Source organism: Pteronotus mesoamericanus, unplaced genomic scaffold (assembly GCF_021234165.1).
Source record: "Pteronotus mesoamericanus isolate MK-2021 breed Mesoamerican mustached bat unplaced genomic scaffold, CSHL_Meso_final contig_78, whole genome shotgun sequence".
NCBI classification, from domain to species: Eukaryota; Metazoa; Chordata; class Mammalia; order Chiroptera; family Mormoopidae; genus Pteronotus; species Pteronotus mesoamericanus.
Genome location: NW_026555258.1, coordinates 14,740,141 through 14,755,388, shown reverse-complemented (window position 1 = coordinate 14,755,388; position 15,248 = coordinate 14,740,141). Strand labels below are relative to the sequence as shown.

The following is a 15,248-nucleotide window of genomic DNA, read 5'->3' as shown; positions in this document are numbered from 1 at the left end:
AGGATTTTGCCAAGAACTAGAATATTGCTGCAGAGAGTGGCTTGGGAATAGTCTTGAAAATGGAAAGCTAATGCCACTATTAACTAATAATCTCTCTACCACCAGCCTCCTTTGCTTTCTCTTGTTACAATAAGATCATGGAATACTGCAAAAAACCCGGGCCTGAGAGTGCAGAAAACCAGTTTCTAGGTCAGGCTCTGCCGCTGTTTATGGAACCTTGGCCTTGGCGTTACCATTTGTAGTGCAGAGGTTGGATCCTATGCCTCTAACCATTCAGTGTGGATATCGTTAGTGCAGCCCCACAGACTAGGGGGTGGAATCCTCGCTAATTCATTTACTAGTTATATGATTTTAGGCAATTAACGTAAACATTGTGAACTGCAGGCATCTCATCTACAAAATGGGTTGGGGAGCTCTGTACAAATTATTCCCCAAGGTTCTTCCATCTATAAAGTCTATGGTTACTCGGGAATTCAGTGAAGGAAATTGACAAAAACAGAACAGAAGGTCTTCCTACAGCTTTCAGAGGTGGCCATATGAAGGAGGGGATGCTGGGAGCTGGGGAGGCACACTGCTAAGTGGGCTTTGCTGATAGACCCACGGGATAGCAGTGTTTAATACACAGTATTGATGGCCCACACACTTCTGGGTCTCTGCTTCTCAGCACATGATAGGATTCAATGTCCCTGCTCGACCTTTTGAGGGGTGCTATGACCATGGCGCTACATTTGACCAGTGGACTGTGAGCAGAATGTCCTCTCTAGGGGGAAGGGAGGAGAGCCACATTTCCCTCCCGTTATAACAGTGGCCATAGAACCACACGAGGCTGATTATCTTCTGAGCCCAGACTTCCAAATACCATGAGTGGGGTGTGTGGTACGGACAACACATGCCCTTACCTGGGAAGCCATCGAGGTTTTGATGTGGTTTGCTATCAGGCACAACCTAATACATTCTCATTGCTACATCTATTTTCCTTTTTTGTAAAGCCAAGTTTTGAAGGGCTACTTTGCAATAGGTTTTGGAAAGATTATATGAGAAAATAAAGTACAGGTATAGGATCTGGCACATAAAAAAATGTACACATGGTTAAGGGGTGAGGGAGAAAGGAAAGAGACAGAAGAGAGGGAAGAAAAGCACCCAGAAGCAGCAAGTACAACTGGCCAACTCCCAGGAAGGCATGAGAAAAACCAAACTTGGAGGCCACTGAATAAGAAGGGACTCAGGACCAGCAACTAGGGAACAGGTGGTATCACTACCAAAAGCCAGCCTTCCTTAGATCCTCAGAGGGCCCTTCTGTCTTACCAGGTATGAGTTGGTGGGGCCTCCACCTGAAATCGTACATCTTACCCCAACCTGTCCTCTTATGTTTTTCAATATGCACATCTGAGGAGCAGAGCAGATTGCAAAGTGCTGTCCTAGCAAATCTTTCATGAGCTCCTCATGCTTTCTGTAGGTCATTCTTGAAGGCTCATGAGCAAATATCTGCTGCGGGAAGACCTATCTTAGTTTTGATAGTACTTCACAAAATCTACCATTGTAATTTGTTTAGCCCCATTCCCAAGCAACATCTCCTCGTTGCAATTTCTGAGACTCCAGGTTCAGTAACAGTTCTTGACTGATGTTTATCTAAATTCAGGCAATCTATCACCAAAGTTGACCTTTCTTTCTTACAGGAAAGAGGAAGAATGGATGAGGATGGGGACGGAAGGAGGTAAAAATCAAACAAACCAACAAAACATCAAATACCACCAAACTTTGATGAGTTTCTCTCACTCCAACAGCTTGCCAATTCCCTCACCGATCGAGATCTCAGGGGAGGAGATTCTGAGAGTGACCCTGCATAGTCCCTCGGACCAACACAGGGCAGTGAAACGGAGTAGTGCCTGCAAAGCCAAATATCCCTTACTGGGCTCAGAGGCAATTCAGAAGTGCGATATTTGACTCTTCACATTTCCACAGAACCTGACAGTTTACTAATGCCCATTCCTCTCCATCTGAACTTGATTCCTAATCCAGGGCTCTCTCCTGGCACCAACCTGTCCCTTCCAATAATCCTCATTCCCTCCTGGAGCTAAATTCCCTTGTGGCTTTAGTATGAACTCTGTGTCTTTTTTGTCACTGCAGGTCTCTCCTCGAATCCTTCTCTGTTCCACTCCTTTCCAAACCTTTCCCCATCTGTCTCCTCTTCTCTTTAACCCTGTCCCCGCTCTGCATGGCTTTAATTCTTCCTGTGCTTGTCCTCCCCCAAGCCTCCCCGTCGCTCAGACTCTTGCCAAATACCTCCTCTCTCAGTCTCTTTCTCCATGTCTCTGGGTTGTCTCTCTGACTGCTTCTCCTGTCACTCTCCCCGTCTCTACCCTTCCGTGTGGTTTCTTAGTGACTGCCATCCTTCATTTTCATGCACGGTGGTGGGCCGGTAACTCCTGGACTTGTCAGGGTTCTGAGCATCTCTACACTCTCATCTCCAGAGACAGCCCGCAGCCTACACGGGGCGGGATGGGATCATTCCTGCAGAGTCATGCCCACGGCCTCGGCCTGAGATCCCTTCTTAGTTAGGAATTTTACGTCTCTCTAGGGCACTTGGTCTGCCCTCTCTGCTGAGAGCAGGGATAAACCAGGTGTCTCGTCTCACCATACACAAATAAGGGATATTTAGAAGTGACATGCATCCCTTACGACACAACCAGAAACCAGAAAACTGGTTTGGGAGTCACGAACGCCACCTTTTAGTCTCCGAGGGGCCCCAAATCACGATGAGCACTGGACAAGTTATATTCTTTCCTGGGGCTCAGCTTCTCCATCTCTACCACAGGAAGTTAGTTCTGAACTAGTTAAGCTTTAAGTGCTTGTCCGGTTTGGAAACTTGGAATGTAAGACTTTTTGAGAAGCAGAAATCCATGTCACTTTTTTGGAGACTGAAGAGAGGATATGAGAATGCAGACCCGTCTTCCCTCAGTAGTTGCTGGGTGAGGGGCTCTGGGTAGGGGCAGGGAGAGGAACAAAGCAGAATTGTAGCTGTCACACAGGAGGCTCTTTAGCTGGTGGGGAGTTTGAAATCCCAAGCCAGAAAGTCGTCAGGAAATGAGGCATATGGCAGGACAGCCGGTGGGGCGCCTGCCGGCTACTCTGGAGGGCTGGGCAGGAGAGCACTTGGAGGAGGGAGGGCAAGGAGGAAAAGAGGGGGAGAAGTGACAACTGCCTTTGATGCCAAAAAAATGTGCAGGACTAATTTCTGAAACTTGGAGGACAAAGGAGCCGCAAACCCCCCAAGCCCCCAACCCCCCAGGCCCTGTCTGGAGCCCCGGAAGGGAGACGTGAAAGAAAGAAATGTAGACTCATCAGAAGCTGCTTGGGGGAAGTCAACCGCCTTAGTATGTGGCTTCAAGAGGTGACATGGTCTGGAGATGGAAATAACTGCAAAGAACACTTAGCTGAAGCCAAGAATGAGAGCGCTTAATTGAAATGGGCCACTGTAATATAATGGTAGTCTGGGAAGTTCTCTAAATCTTGAAGCTGTTGTCAAAGAGAAAGTGTGGTCTGTTCACTCTACTCCCCTCCATGGGCAAATGAGGGCAGACACAGACCCTGGCTAAACTGGATGGTTGGGAACAAGAAACAGAGTGTTTGAGGCTGAATAAAAACTCCTGATGGGATAAAATTCTGTCTGAGCCTAGAGACTCCCAGGATGGCCAAGGAGCCAAGCTCCCTCTTACTGAGCACTGCGTTGGTGGTGGGGAAGCAAGCACTCCAGGCCATCAGGAGATCCGTAACCATGGGCTTGCTCTGCAATAACTTGCTTTGTGGCCTTAACCAAGTCCCTCTGTACACAAAATGAGATCCTGGGATTCCATGAAGTTCCTTTAAGATCTAGCATCTCACAACCCAATGTGGACCGTCCTTTTGGACCAAGCTAATCTTCAAATAGAGAATGAGAGCTAGTGATTTGATCATTTATCACAGGTAGTCACTCTGGTAGTTGCTGTGAAAAATCAAACTACATAAAACATACTGTGCCTAGCACCGTGGCTGGCATCTGATAAAATATCCCTTTTTAAAGAAGAGGCAGGAAGACTATGCTTGCAACGTGTGGGACCAGGATTTGGACCCGGGTCTGTCTGGAGATCAGTTTTCCTGACTCCCCCTCCCGCTTGTCCGTATGCCTGGGCTTCTGTGGGCTCATTCCTGGACAGGACAATGCCTTTGTGGTTTTTCTCTGTCTTCAAACTCCAAATGACAAGTCTCTTTCTCTGAGAAGCCCTTTATCAAGAAATTGGTTGCACTTTTATATACCAATAATGAACTCTCAGAAAAAGAAAATAGAAGAAACAATCCCATTTACAACTGCACCAAAAAATAATATACCTAGGAATACATTTAACCAAGGAGGTAAAATATCTGTATTAGAAAAATTCCAAGACACTGAGGAAAGTAATTGAAATAAATACAAACAAATGGAAGCATATATACCATGGTCATGGATAAGAACTAACATCATAAAAATGTCCATACCACCCAAAGCAATCTACTGATTTAAGGTAATTCCTATCAAAATACCAATGGTGTTTTTCACAGAACTGGAACAAAGAATCCAAAAATTTATATGGAACCACAAATTATTCCCTGTAATTTCTCTCAAAAGGCTTCCAATAGGAACTCTCTGGCAACCATTGGCATTCCTTGGAACACCATTTTGCAAATTAAATTTTCATACTCTTTTTCAGTACCGTGTATTATCTGCAAATTTGTAAATTCCTTTCTCAAAGACAAGGGCCAATTTCTTCATTTTTTTCTCTTGAGTCCCATGTAGCATTATTCCACTCATCATCATGCTCAAGACAGTTTCAGAGATTTTATTAAAACTGTAGAAAACCAGTTTTTTAGAATCTCAGTATTGAGTAGTTCATCTAGATTGTTCTTAAATTTCTCCCCGGGTTTTTCCAATAATGCAGCATTCCGCCTCTGCTTGAGCATCTGCGTGGTTCAAAGCAATTTGCTGGGAATTGGAGGGCTCGACTCTGCCATGAAATTGCTACGTGGCTGCCAATCACTCTGTCACCCTTGATTCCTTCTTCAACCTTACCCTTTCGCCTGCAACTGCTCACTGGACTTCATCCATTATAATTCACAACTATTTCCCAATATTCTTTTTTATCTTCAATATTATTCCCATTATCCTGCTTGAAGTGACTAAGAGTCTCATGTGGCTTCAAGGACAGATACCTAATTGACCCGCCCATTCCATTCTTTCCCACCCCGCCCTCACCACGATCTCCGTCCCAAGCAGCCACCGTGAGGCTGAAAAACACAATGCGATCCTGACATGCTCTCCTCCCTTCACCATTAAAGGGTCCTCCCGTTCGCTGTGAGAATAAAGACTTGGCTTGCAAGGCCCCACAACCAGCCTCTGCTTACTGCTCTGGTTTCGCCGCCTACCTTGCTTCCCTCATTGGCTCAGCTGCAGCCTCACCAGACTTCATTCCCCGAAGTCAACCAGTCTGTTTTTACCTTCTCAGAATATCTGTCTCTGCTTAGAACCTTTTCCAAGGCTAACTCCCACGCATCTTCCAGGTGTTAGTTAAATGACGCTTCATCGGCAAAGCAGACCCCAAAGCCTTATTATTGTTTTCTAATACAACAGATATGCTCCCTCCACTCTCTGAACTAAATTAGATCCCGCTATTAACTGCCTTCCTCGAACCCTGTAACTTAACCTCATCGTACCTACCACAAAGTAAGTAAATGCAGAAGATCATGATCACACTCACACACACACACACGGCACCACAAGCTACGGAGTCATTTTCATCTCATTTTCCATTGTATCCCAACTAATCAGCAGGGGACCTGGGACATATGAGGTACTCAAACAGCATGTGATAGCTACATAGATAAATGATTTTTAGGGAATTCACGGTTCATTTCTAGTTCTAAGAAATGGGAGATAACAAGGTACTTTGAATTAGAGGACAAGAGCAAGCCTTTGGAGTCAGCCTCGCATCTCTCTCACTAGATGGTGACCTTGTGAAAAATCACTTTGCCCCTGTGGTGTTAACTTTTCAGTTGTAAGAGGAAGGTCATGGTGCCTCAAGGGTTTTACTAATGAAGTTAAAATGGCATTCTCCCAGCCCCCTCCCTTCCTGGAAGAGGGATTCACAAGGTCACTTAACATTTCCATTTCTTATCTGTACAAAGGGGGCACCAACAGCCCCTGCTTCCTGAGACCCAGTGAGGGTCACATAAAATAATGGATCCCAGGTGCTCAGAACTCCCTCGGCAAGTGCTGTGAAGAAATGTAAGTGGCCACTATTGTTGTTGTTGTCCTTATAAAAGCTTGATACATAGTAATTCTTAATAAATAGTAGCCAGTGGTACCACCCCTCCTGCAATTGCCACTATGATTAATTCGATGATGGAATAAGAATGGCAATTATCATAATGGTGATGTTTCCTATTAGTTCTGACTTTTGTTGATGTAACCTCCAATGGTGGAGAGAACCCTGCGTTGTGATAATATCCTGTCATATATTCATGTAAAACTGTCTAAAAGTATGGTTTTGTTTTTAAAAAGATAGTAACTTCTTATACATGGAACAATTCTTTTTCACTCTACCATTTTATGGCTCTTCAGATGCTGAGGCACAAGTACATCCCACCCGAAGTCTTTCTTCTCCAGATAGGACAGCTCCAGCCTCTTCAGCTTTCCCAGGAAGCCTTTTGCAATTAGACTCTCTGTCTAATCTTCATATAATTTGGCCAACCCAGTCCCCGTTCTGTCTGTTCTCCTAAGAGAGTCATCTCATCTTTTAATTTCTCATATGCCTCTGTATTTGTTAACAGGGAGACAGGTCTTTGACATATTGTTGAGGGGGAAAAAAGCAATATCTAAACAGCTTTACTGAGATTTGGTGTGCGTGTGTGTGCCTGCAGACTGTGCAGACAGGGAGGAAGAGGGGGAGGGAGAGGAAGAGGGAGGTGTTCTAAGAATGTTCAAGAAAATGTTAATTCTGTATATTTATGGGTGATGGTAATTTTATTTTCTACTTCGTTAAATGTCTTTATTTTTGAACTGCTTGAATAGTCTATGCAGGACACCTATTTTGTAATAGACTGAAAGATTCTTTTTTAAAAAATCCATTAACTGTATTTACAGGATGATTTCATATTAAATTTAAAATACGTGGAGTTAGAAAAATGGGGTAAATAAGGGCTAGGTCAGTGGCAAAGGACTGTCATGGAGTGAATTGTTCTGACTTCCAGCACCTCACGGTAAGCATCAGAGAACGAGCGTGGAAGATGTCTGACAGTGTAAGAGGACTCTATCGATGGGGCCCCTCCCCCCTCCCATATTTTGGGTCAGTAACTCAACCAGTGAAGTGCAACTGTCTACCCCGTACCTAAAGGTCATCTGGAAGACTTGGCCTTGGTTCACATGCTGGGTCCGGTTGTTGTAACCATGTAGCATCTCTCCAAAGAGGGTGTCGTTGAATTTGGAGTCATGCTTGAGGCACTTGGGGCCCTCGCAGACGTCAGACAGCATGAGGCAGGATTTCCCATCAGGAGCCAGCTTGTACTCCTCCACACAACTGCGCGAGAAAACAGAGGCGAGAGTTAGCTCCGCATGCTGGCGGCCCCCACCGGAGGTGACCTAAAACCAAGGCCTCCTTTGCCTACAAAACAGGTCAGAGTTTAGAAAGGGAGACAGCTATTCTGGCTGGAGTCTATCTAGGGCACAGGTGTCTTGAGAGAAGCACATTAATCCTGCAAATTGGTAAATTCGAGGAAAGTCATTTGTGACATTTTGGCAGAGTCGAGGGGGAAGCCAGAGTGCACATCCCCGCACAAAGCAAATTTAAAAGCTGTTTTCCATGAACACACAGACTTTAAAAAGCATGACACACCAATTCACTGGGAATTATCAACTAGTTTCTCAAACTAGAATCTATTCCCAGTGTATCTGTTGATGAAGGTTGAAGACAATTGCAAAAACAAGGCTTTTATTGCCCTTGTAGCTCTGAGAAGGCCCTTCCAGGACCACTGACAGCGCACGCAGCAGCTGCTGTTGTTTCTGTTCAATTAGCAATGTTAGCAGCTTCTGCTGGTCTGTAACTACCCAAGCCTGACAGAAGCACCCTTTGAAGCAGGGCGGGCTCCTCTATGGACCAAACAGGCAGCTGAATGGGATGTGGAAATAATACTTGCAATTTTGGCATTTGCAGTGGGAAAGAAATCTCTCAGAGAGGCAGGGGGAAAAGGGAGGAAGCAGAAGAATTGGCCCCCAAACAATCAACCCAGGAACAGGAACTCTGACTGTCCAGATGTTCATGGTCCTTTGCTAGGCATTAGGGATAGGGTGCACAAAATAAATAAGAGCCGCACAACTGAAGAGATCTGTGTAAGTATCATCTTTGATCCTTTGGACCTATCTAAACCCCAGCAAGCCATTCAATCTCATTTTCTCTTCTGTAAAATGGGATAGACACTCCTCTTTTACCTTAATTTACTAGGGTGCTACAAGGTCCCATGCTACATTGGTAGCAAAAATAATTAGAAATCGTGAGGCATTTAACAAAATAACTGTAGTAATGGTGACAATGGTGGTGTTCCTATTTATTGAGCATATAACAGCCACTGGGTAATTAGCCTATCTATTTTCTAACCATAAAAAAGGGTCTCAGCTCTGCTCATTCCTGCTTTCCACAGAAGCAAAATGAGGAGCCAAGAAATAAAGCATGTCACACCATACATGGCAAAGCTGGCATTCGAATTCAGGTCTGTGTGACAACCAAGGCATCTTTTTCTACTCTTGTTTCTCCAAATCCAGCTGTTTCTGTTTGCAAGCTATGACCCTGGTCAGCCTGTTCCGGTTGGAGGCAGTAGAAAGCAGGCAGTCTCTTACTTGCCTTTCTTCCATGAGGTGGAGCAAAGATCTACGGAACCTGACTCCAAAGAGACCAAGGAACTCACATGAAAGAAGGGAGGGGTTCTGTGAGAAGATTTGGGTGGAAAATCTTCCCAGGGTGCTGGAACCAGTAGCCGGGATGAGAGATATGAAACCCCACTAAGGCAGAGCTGAAAGCCTGGTCCAAGAGCATGCCAATGAAAAGCCAGGAGCACCTCCTGCATGAAGCGAGCTGTCACTCTTTCCTCGCTCTTCTTTAACCCCCAGTTTCTTGCCCAGACACAGTCATTGTCTTTCTAATGTTTCCATGCTCCTGCCCAAAGCGCAAGGGGAAATTCTTGGAAGAAGGCCTGTCTTGGTGCCATGGTCAAGTGTAGTTTCCTTTCTTTTGCATTTGTTACATGAAAATATCTCTCCTTTAGTAAAGCTGCAGTACAGACAAAGTGAGTTATATAAATGTGCAGAGTACATGACAAGTGGTTGATGAAGTCTAATTCTATCCATTCATGCCAGGTGGTTTCCAGCGAACAGGAGAAATGGTTTATTAAATAGAGTTGGCTCTCGATCTTCACACACACACACACACACACACACACACACACGTAATTACAATTTTGTTGTAAATGATTAAATATTATCAAAGTCTACAGAGTAAAATGTGGAAGTTCTTCATTTCCTACCCCACATATATTCTAACTTTTTATTCCAGTGGTCATCACTGTTAACTATTATGAATTCTTCCAAAGTTTTATTAATGCATTTACAGATACACATTAAATACATTACGTAGATAAAATAGTCTGTCCAGAAAACATACAACCATGTAATATGAAAAACAGACATTTATTGAATATACAAGGTATAAGAAACACTGTACATAGGATAAGAATGTCATGTCTCAGTTCCCTTCAAAGTAGGCACCTTGGGACCTCGCACAGCTCTCCCCATCGCCATCAGCTGCCCTGTTGTTTTCCTGAATCGCATCCATGGTCTGAAATCCCTTCCTTTTCAAAAAGATGATTTTAATTTTGAGAAAAGCCAGAAGCTGCAGGCCACCAAATCTGGGCTGTACAAGGCCTGAGTTACCTGGGTGATATGGTATTTTGTCAAAAAACTCTGCACAAGACGTGATGCATGAGTGGACACATTGTCGTGATGAAGCTGCCATTCACCAGCTGCCCATAGCTGCGGCCTTCTGAATCATCTGAATAATTTCCAGGGGAGGAATGTTCAAGCTTAACACAAAATCTGATGCAGATTCATTGCTGTACTTGCTCAGTCATTTTGAATACAATGGTCACACAGCACACATGCTCACTCAATGGCGTCTATCGGCCCCCACTGACCAGTACAGTGAAGTTATCATTGTTCATGCATGTGCATTCCAGTCCACTCTCCTTGACTGTCAATTTACATTAATGTTACACAAACCATCCTTGTTATATCAACAGTGGTTGGACTTTTCCTGGGCAGACTATACACACACACACACACACACACACATACACACACACACACACATATATACACATATATATACACACATTTATGTATGTGTGTGTATTCCTTCCACAGATATTCAAATTTTATATATATGTTGTGAGACAAACATTTGTACCTAAATACTATTTCTTGAACATCTTTTCAAATCAGTATTCATAGAGATCTATCTTTTTAATGGTTATTTGGCATTGCACAGTATAAATGTACCATAATGCTTTTAGCTAATCTTTATTGATCGGCATTTTGGTTGTTTATAGCTGTTCGCTATTACAAACGATGTCATAATAAAGACTTTTGTACATATATCACTGCACTTGTGTGTGTTTCTGTAAAAGAGATTCTTAGAAGAGGAATTGCTGGGTCAATGATTTAGGAATTTCAAAATTTTGATGGATCTTCCAAGATGACCGTCTGCAGAGACTCTCTGAGTTTACAGTTCTGTCCCTGATGAATGAGGGAGCCCATCTCCCACATTTTCCATGTTCATAATTGCCAAATTGAGGATGGAGGGAAATAACTCACGTGCAGATTTGCATTTCCCTGATTGCTGACAGGTCCACCGTCTTTCCGTGCCACGGTCACGTGTATTGCTCCTTCTGTAGACTGCCCTACCATGCGCTTTGACCATTTTTCTATTGTCATGCTTGTCCTTTTTCTTACTGGCTTATATGTTTTGCAAATTTTGTGAAGTTACCCTTTTCCTTTCATTTATATTGAAATTCTTTTTCCAGTTGGCATTTGTATTTTAATCTTGCTTTTGATATCTTACCACCTCCCTAGCCTGGTCCTTTATTGCTTTTTTTTTTTAAAGTATTATTTTATTGTTCAAATATAGTTGTCTTCATTTTCCTGCCACCACTTCCCCATGCCCCATCCACCGCCACCTCCCACCCTCAGTCCTTGGTGCAATGCTTAGGAAGCTACAAAACGATGAAACATCTTTCTGTATATTCTTCTCTAGTTGTTACCTCTTTCGTTATTTAATCTATGTGGAATTAAATTTTGTGCATAGTTTAAGTGGCTATTTCAACTTATTTTTATAATAAATAATAATTATCTGAAGGGTCCATCCTTTCACTAATCTGAAATGTGATTTTGTCATATACTACCTCCCCATGTATACCATGTATACATGGTTGGTGTTTTCCCTATTAGATGATCTATATATTCCTGCAATAATTCTATCCTGGTTTAATTACTATAGCTTTATATATTGTGATTTGGATATAGTAAAGTCAGTCTCCCCATCATGAACACTAATTTTCTAGTCCATGTTTTCTCACTGTTCTCGCCCATTTTTCCCTTCAGATGAATTTCAGAGTTGGCTTGTCAAGTTCCATATAAAACCCTAGTGGAATGTGGGGTGGTACTGCATTGAATTTGCAGACGCAACGGGGAACACTTCGGGGTTTTTTTTGTTTAAGAAATATGTATTGAGAGCCAGCTCAGTGCTGGGCACCGCTGACAGCTGTGGCAGAGGTGGCGCCACCACTTGGGGCCCCCTTCCTGGGCAGGCACTGTAGACTCCGGTTCTGAGCCTCCCCTGCAGTGGGGCTGGAGGGACCACGTGACAGGACCCTGACGGGTGGAATCTGTGCCGAAATGGTACAAGTCACTGGCAGACCCAGCTCTTTCAAACATCCTGTGTGTGTTTCTCCAGCCCTCTCTTCTCTTGCTCTGGCCAGCATGGAGACCAGGTGATCCAGGTGCATGCGGCAGGGTGAAGAAGGCTGCCTGATCACGACCGACCTTGCGTGGACAATGCACTAGCCTTTGTGTGCAAGCCTCTGGTTTGGGAGGATCATTTGCTAGAACACTACAGCTTCTCTTATCCTACCTGACTGATACAGCATCTTTACAGTTGTGAGTCTCGTAATTCAGAAAACACAGTTTGCACCTCCATTTATGAAATGTTCCTTCAGACTCTTCACTGAAGGCACTGACTTTTGATCATAAAAGTCTCGCACATATCTTGTGGGGAGGGTCCTTCACAGGTATTTATGTGATGCCCAATGCTCCAGAGATTACGAACATGTGCTTTGGACCCAGACCACCAGACCACCTGAATCCAAATCCTGGTTCTCTCACTTATTGACTGTGTGACCTTGGACAAAATGCTCAACCTCTCTGTACTTCTCTCATTCATCTATTAAAAAGCCTCAACCTCACAGTGTCACTCTTAAGATTAAATGAGTTATGTTTGGAATACAGTGTGAAAAACTTATAGCTTCCATTACTACAGTCTTTTCTACTTCAGGAGTAAGATCAGTTTTTCTCTTACATTTTCCCTTATATTTTCTAGTGAGTTATTGCTGACATTGAGCAAAGCTATTACTGATTTTTGTGCGTTGATTTTTCATCCTACCACACAAGGAACACATCAGTTCTAATATGTCTACAGATATTTCTAGATGGATAAGTATATATTTGTCCAGTTTGGGTGTCAGAATTATGTGAGCATTTTGAATATATTAGAACACTGTCCTTTTATTTTCTTTCCCTGGGTCACTTTATATAAGATAGAGGTTATCCGTTCTTTGATGCTTTGGTAGGACCCGTCTAAAATCCCCTGGGCTTGCTGTCTTCTTTTCAATTGTAGCTATTTAGCTCTCTTACCAGTTTATTTTATGTTATCTGTCTATTTAGATTTTCTATAACATCATGACTCAAATTTGGTAATTTATATTTTCTAGGAAAATATTGCATTTCATCAAGGCTTTCAAATGTATTAGTATGGAGCTGTATACAGTACTCTCATTAAATCTGTTTTATCTTCTGTGCTTCTATGGTTATGTCCCCAGTTCCTTTCTAATGTGCTTATTTACATTCTCTGTTTCTCTCTCCTTTGAACAGGCTTTTTCGTTTTATTGATGAGGCTCCTTTTCCTTTTTTTTTCCCCCCTAATTCATTTATCTTGGCTTTCGTTTGTATTAATTCCTTCCTTCTGCTGTCTTTGACTTTGTTTTGAAATTCCTTTTTGGCTTCTTGAGTTGAAACCTTTACTTCCTTATTTTCAATCTTTCTTGTTCCTCAATAAATGTCACAAGGCCCCCCAAAGACGACTTTGCCCACGAAGTGAGTTGGGTGTGCAGCCTTCTGGCCCTACGGTCTCCTTCTCAAGAGACTGGGGTTTGAGTCTGCTTTTCCCGACCCAAGTGTTACTTAGAGGGTTATCTTTTTGTAATTCACAAGCAGACAGATTCCCTCGCTAGCTAGATGTTGTTACTATTGAATAGTACTGCATTCTAGTCTGAGAATGTAGCATGTACAATTTCTACTTTAGTGAATTTATTGAGATTTCATGCCCCTAACTTAAGGAAGACACAGGTGTCAAGTTCATATTTTGGATCTAACTAAACCTACCCTTAAATAGAGGCTGTACCACCTACCAGCTCTATGGCCCTGATGAAATCTGATGAGACCCTAGGCCTCAGTGTCATAATCTAGTTAAAGGGAGTAATATTAATCCTTATCATAGAGCTGATGTGAGAATTTGAGATAACTTACATAAAGGATAAAATAGTGTTTATCACGTAGGAACCAATGAACGCATCAGCTATTGTGATGGCTATTATTAGTGTTATTTTGACAATGGTATTATTATCTATGCTTATTATCTGATCTATTAGTCCACTGACACTTTCCAGGGAACATAAATTTATTCCCAGTGGTTCTCAGATCTTGGTTTCTGGCTTCTCTCTAGATCTAGGTTTCTTAGTCTGCAGAGCTACCCTTCTCGGATTCTTCTTTTTTAAAAAAATTTATTCAAACTATGTAATTGGGAACTTATATGGGCCATTCACTGAAAATAAGTGATATGTATATACATATATATATAAATATACAAATTTACATACACATAATTATTACATATACGTTAAATATATACACATGCACATATGTATGCATATGTGTATATACACACACACATGCAAAGCTCGGCTCTCCATTCATGATTCCACAGTCCAGTATAATTTTTTTCTGTACATGACCTGATTTGCTCATTACAATCTGTAGTCAATAGAAGAATGGTCCACAAAAATTGCCTGTGTGCGAATCCCCAGAACCTGTGAATACATTGCTCTACATGGCAAAAGGAACTTTTAGGTATGACTAAGAATTTGGAGATGGGAAGATTATCCTGAATTATCTTGGTGAGCTCAACGTAATCATAAGGAGACTTATAAGAGCTTAAGAGGTAGACAAGGGTGTCAGATTCAGAGAATGAGATGCAACTTGGAGGCAGGAGGGAGGAAGAGGGGGACGGGGTTGGGGACACACACACACACACACACACACACACACACACACACACACACAGAGTCTCTGGACTTGAAGTCTTGCCAATGCCTAGATTTTAGGTATTCTGACTGCCAAAGCTGCAAAATAATAAATCTGTGTTGTTTCAAGCCATGATGTTTGTGGTAATTTATTGCAGAGGCATTAGGAAACTAATGCATAGCCTTCACAGGGAGGTTCAGCTTCCAATTTTAGGTAAGAAAACTAAGGTGCAGAGAATTTACGGGACTTGCCCAAGGAGCTATGTCTTGTCAATAGCGGTGGCAGGAACTTCACCTACGAATTCATATTTCAGAGTGTGGGTGTATGAATGTGTTTGAGAGTTGTGTGTGTGCTTTTAGCCCTATTACAACTGTAGGTTCATGGTGATTTTCTTTTGCCTGGGGGTAGGAAAGGATTCTGGCTTGGCAGGAGAGGAAGGAGGGGGATGAAAGGCCTGGGGTAGTCAGTAAGATCCTAAGAGATGCAGGGAGAAAAAAAAAGGGGGACTCACAAAGGCCAATGTTCCTCTCAGTTTTGAAATGTGAGCAACTTGCTCCCTCAA

At 42.8% G+C, this 15,248-nt stretch overlaps 1 protein-coding gene across 3 annotated transcripts in view; it reads right to left on the bottom strand.

The window, feature by feature from the left end:
* The window catches only part of ASTN2 (astrotactin 2), an 807,209-nt gene that overhangs the window by 291,162 nt on the left and 500,799 nt on the right, over nt 1-15,248 (bottom strand). For all 3 annotated transcript variants that reach the window (XM_054584473.1, XM_054584474.1, XM_054584475.1), the window contains one exon: nt 7,398-7,586. In XM_054584473.1, the coding sequence (XP_054440448.1) occupies nt 7,398-7,586 (189 nt within the window). The remainder of the gene's footprint in view (nt 1-7,397; nt 7,587-15,248) is intronic.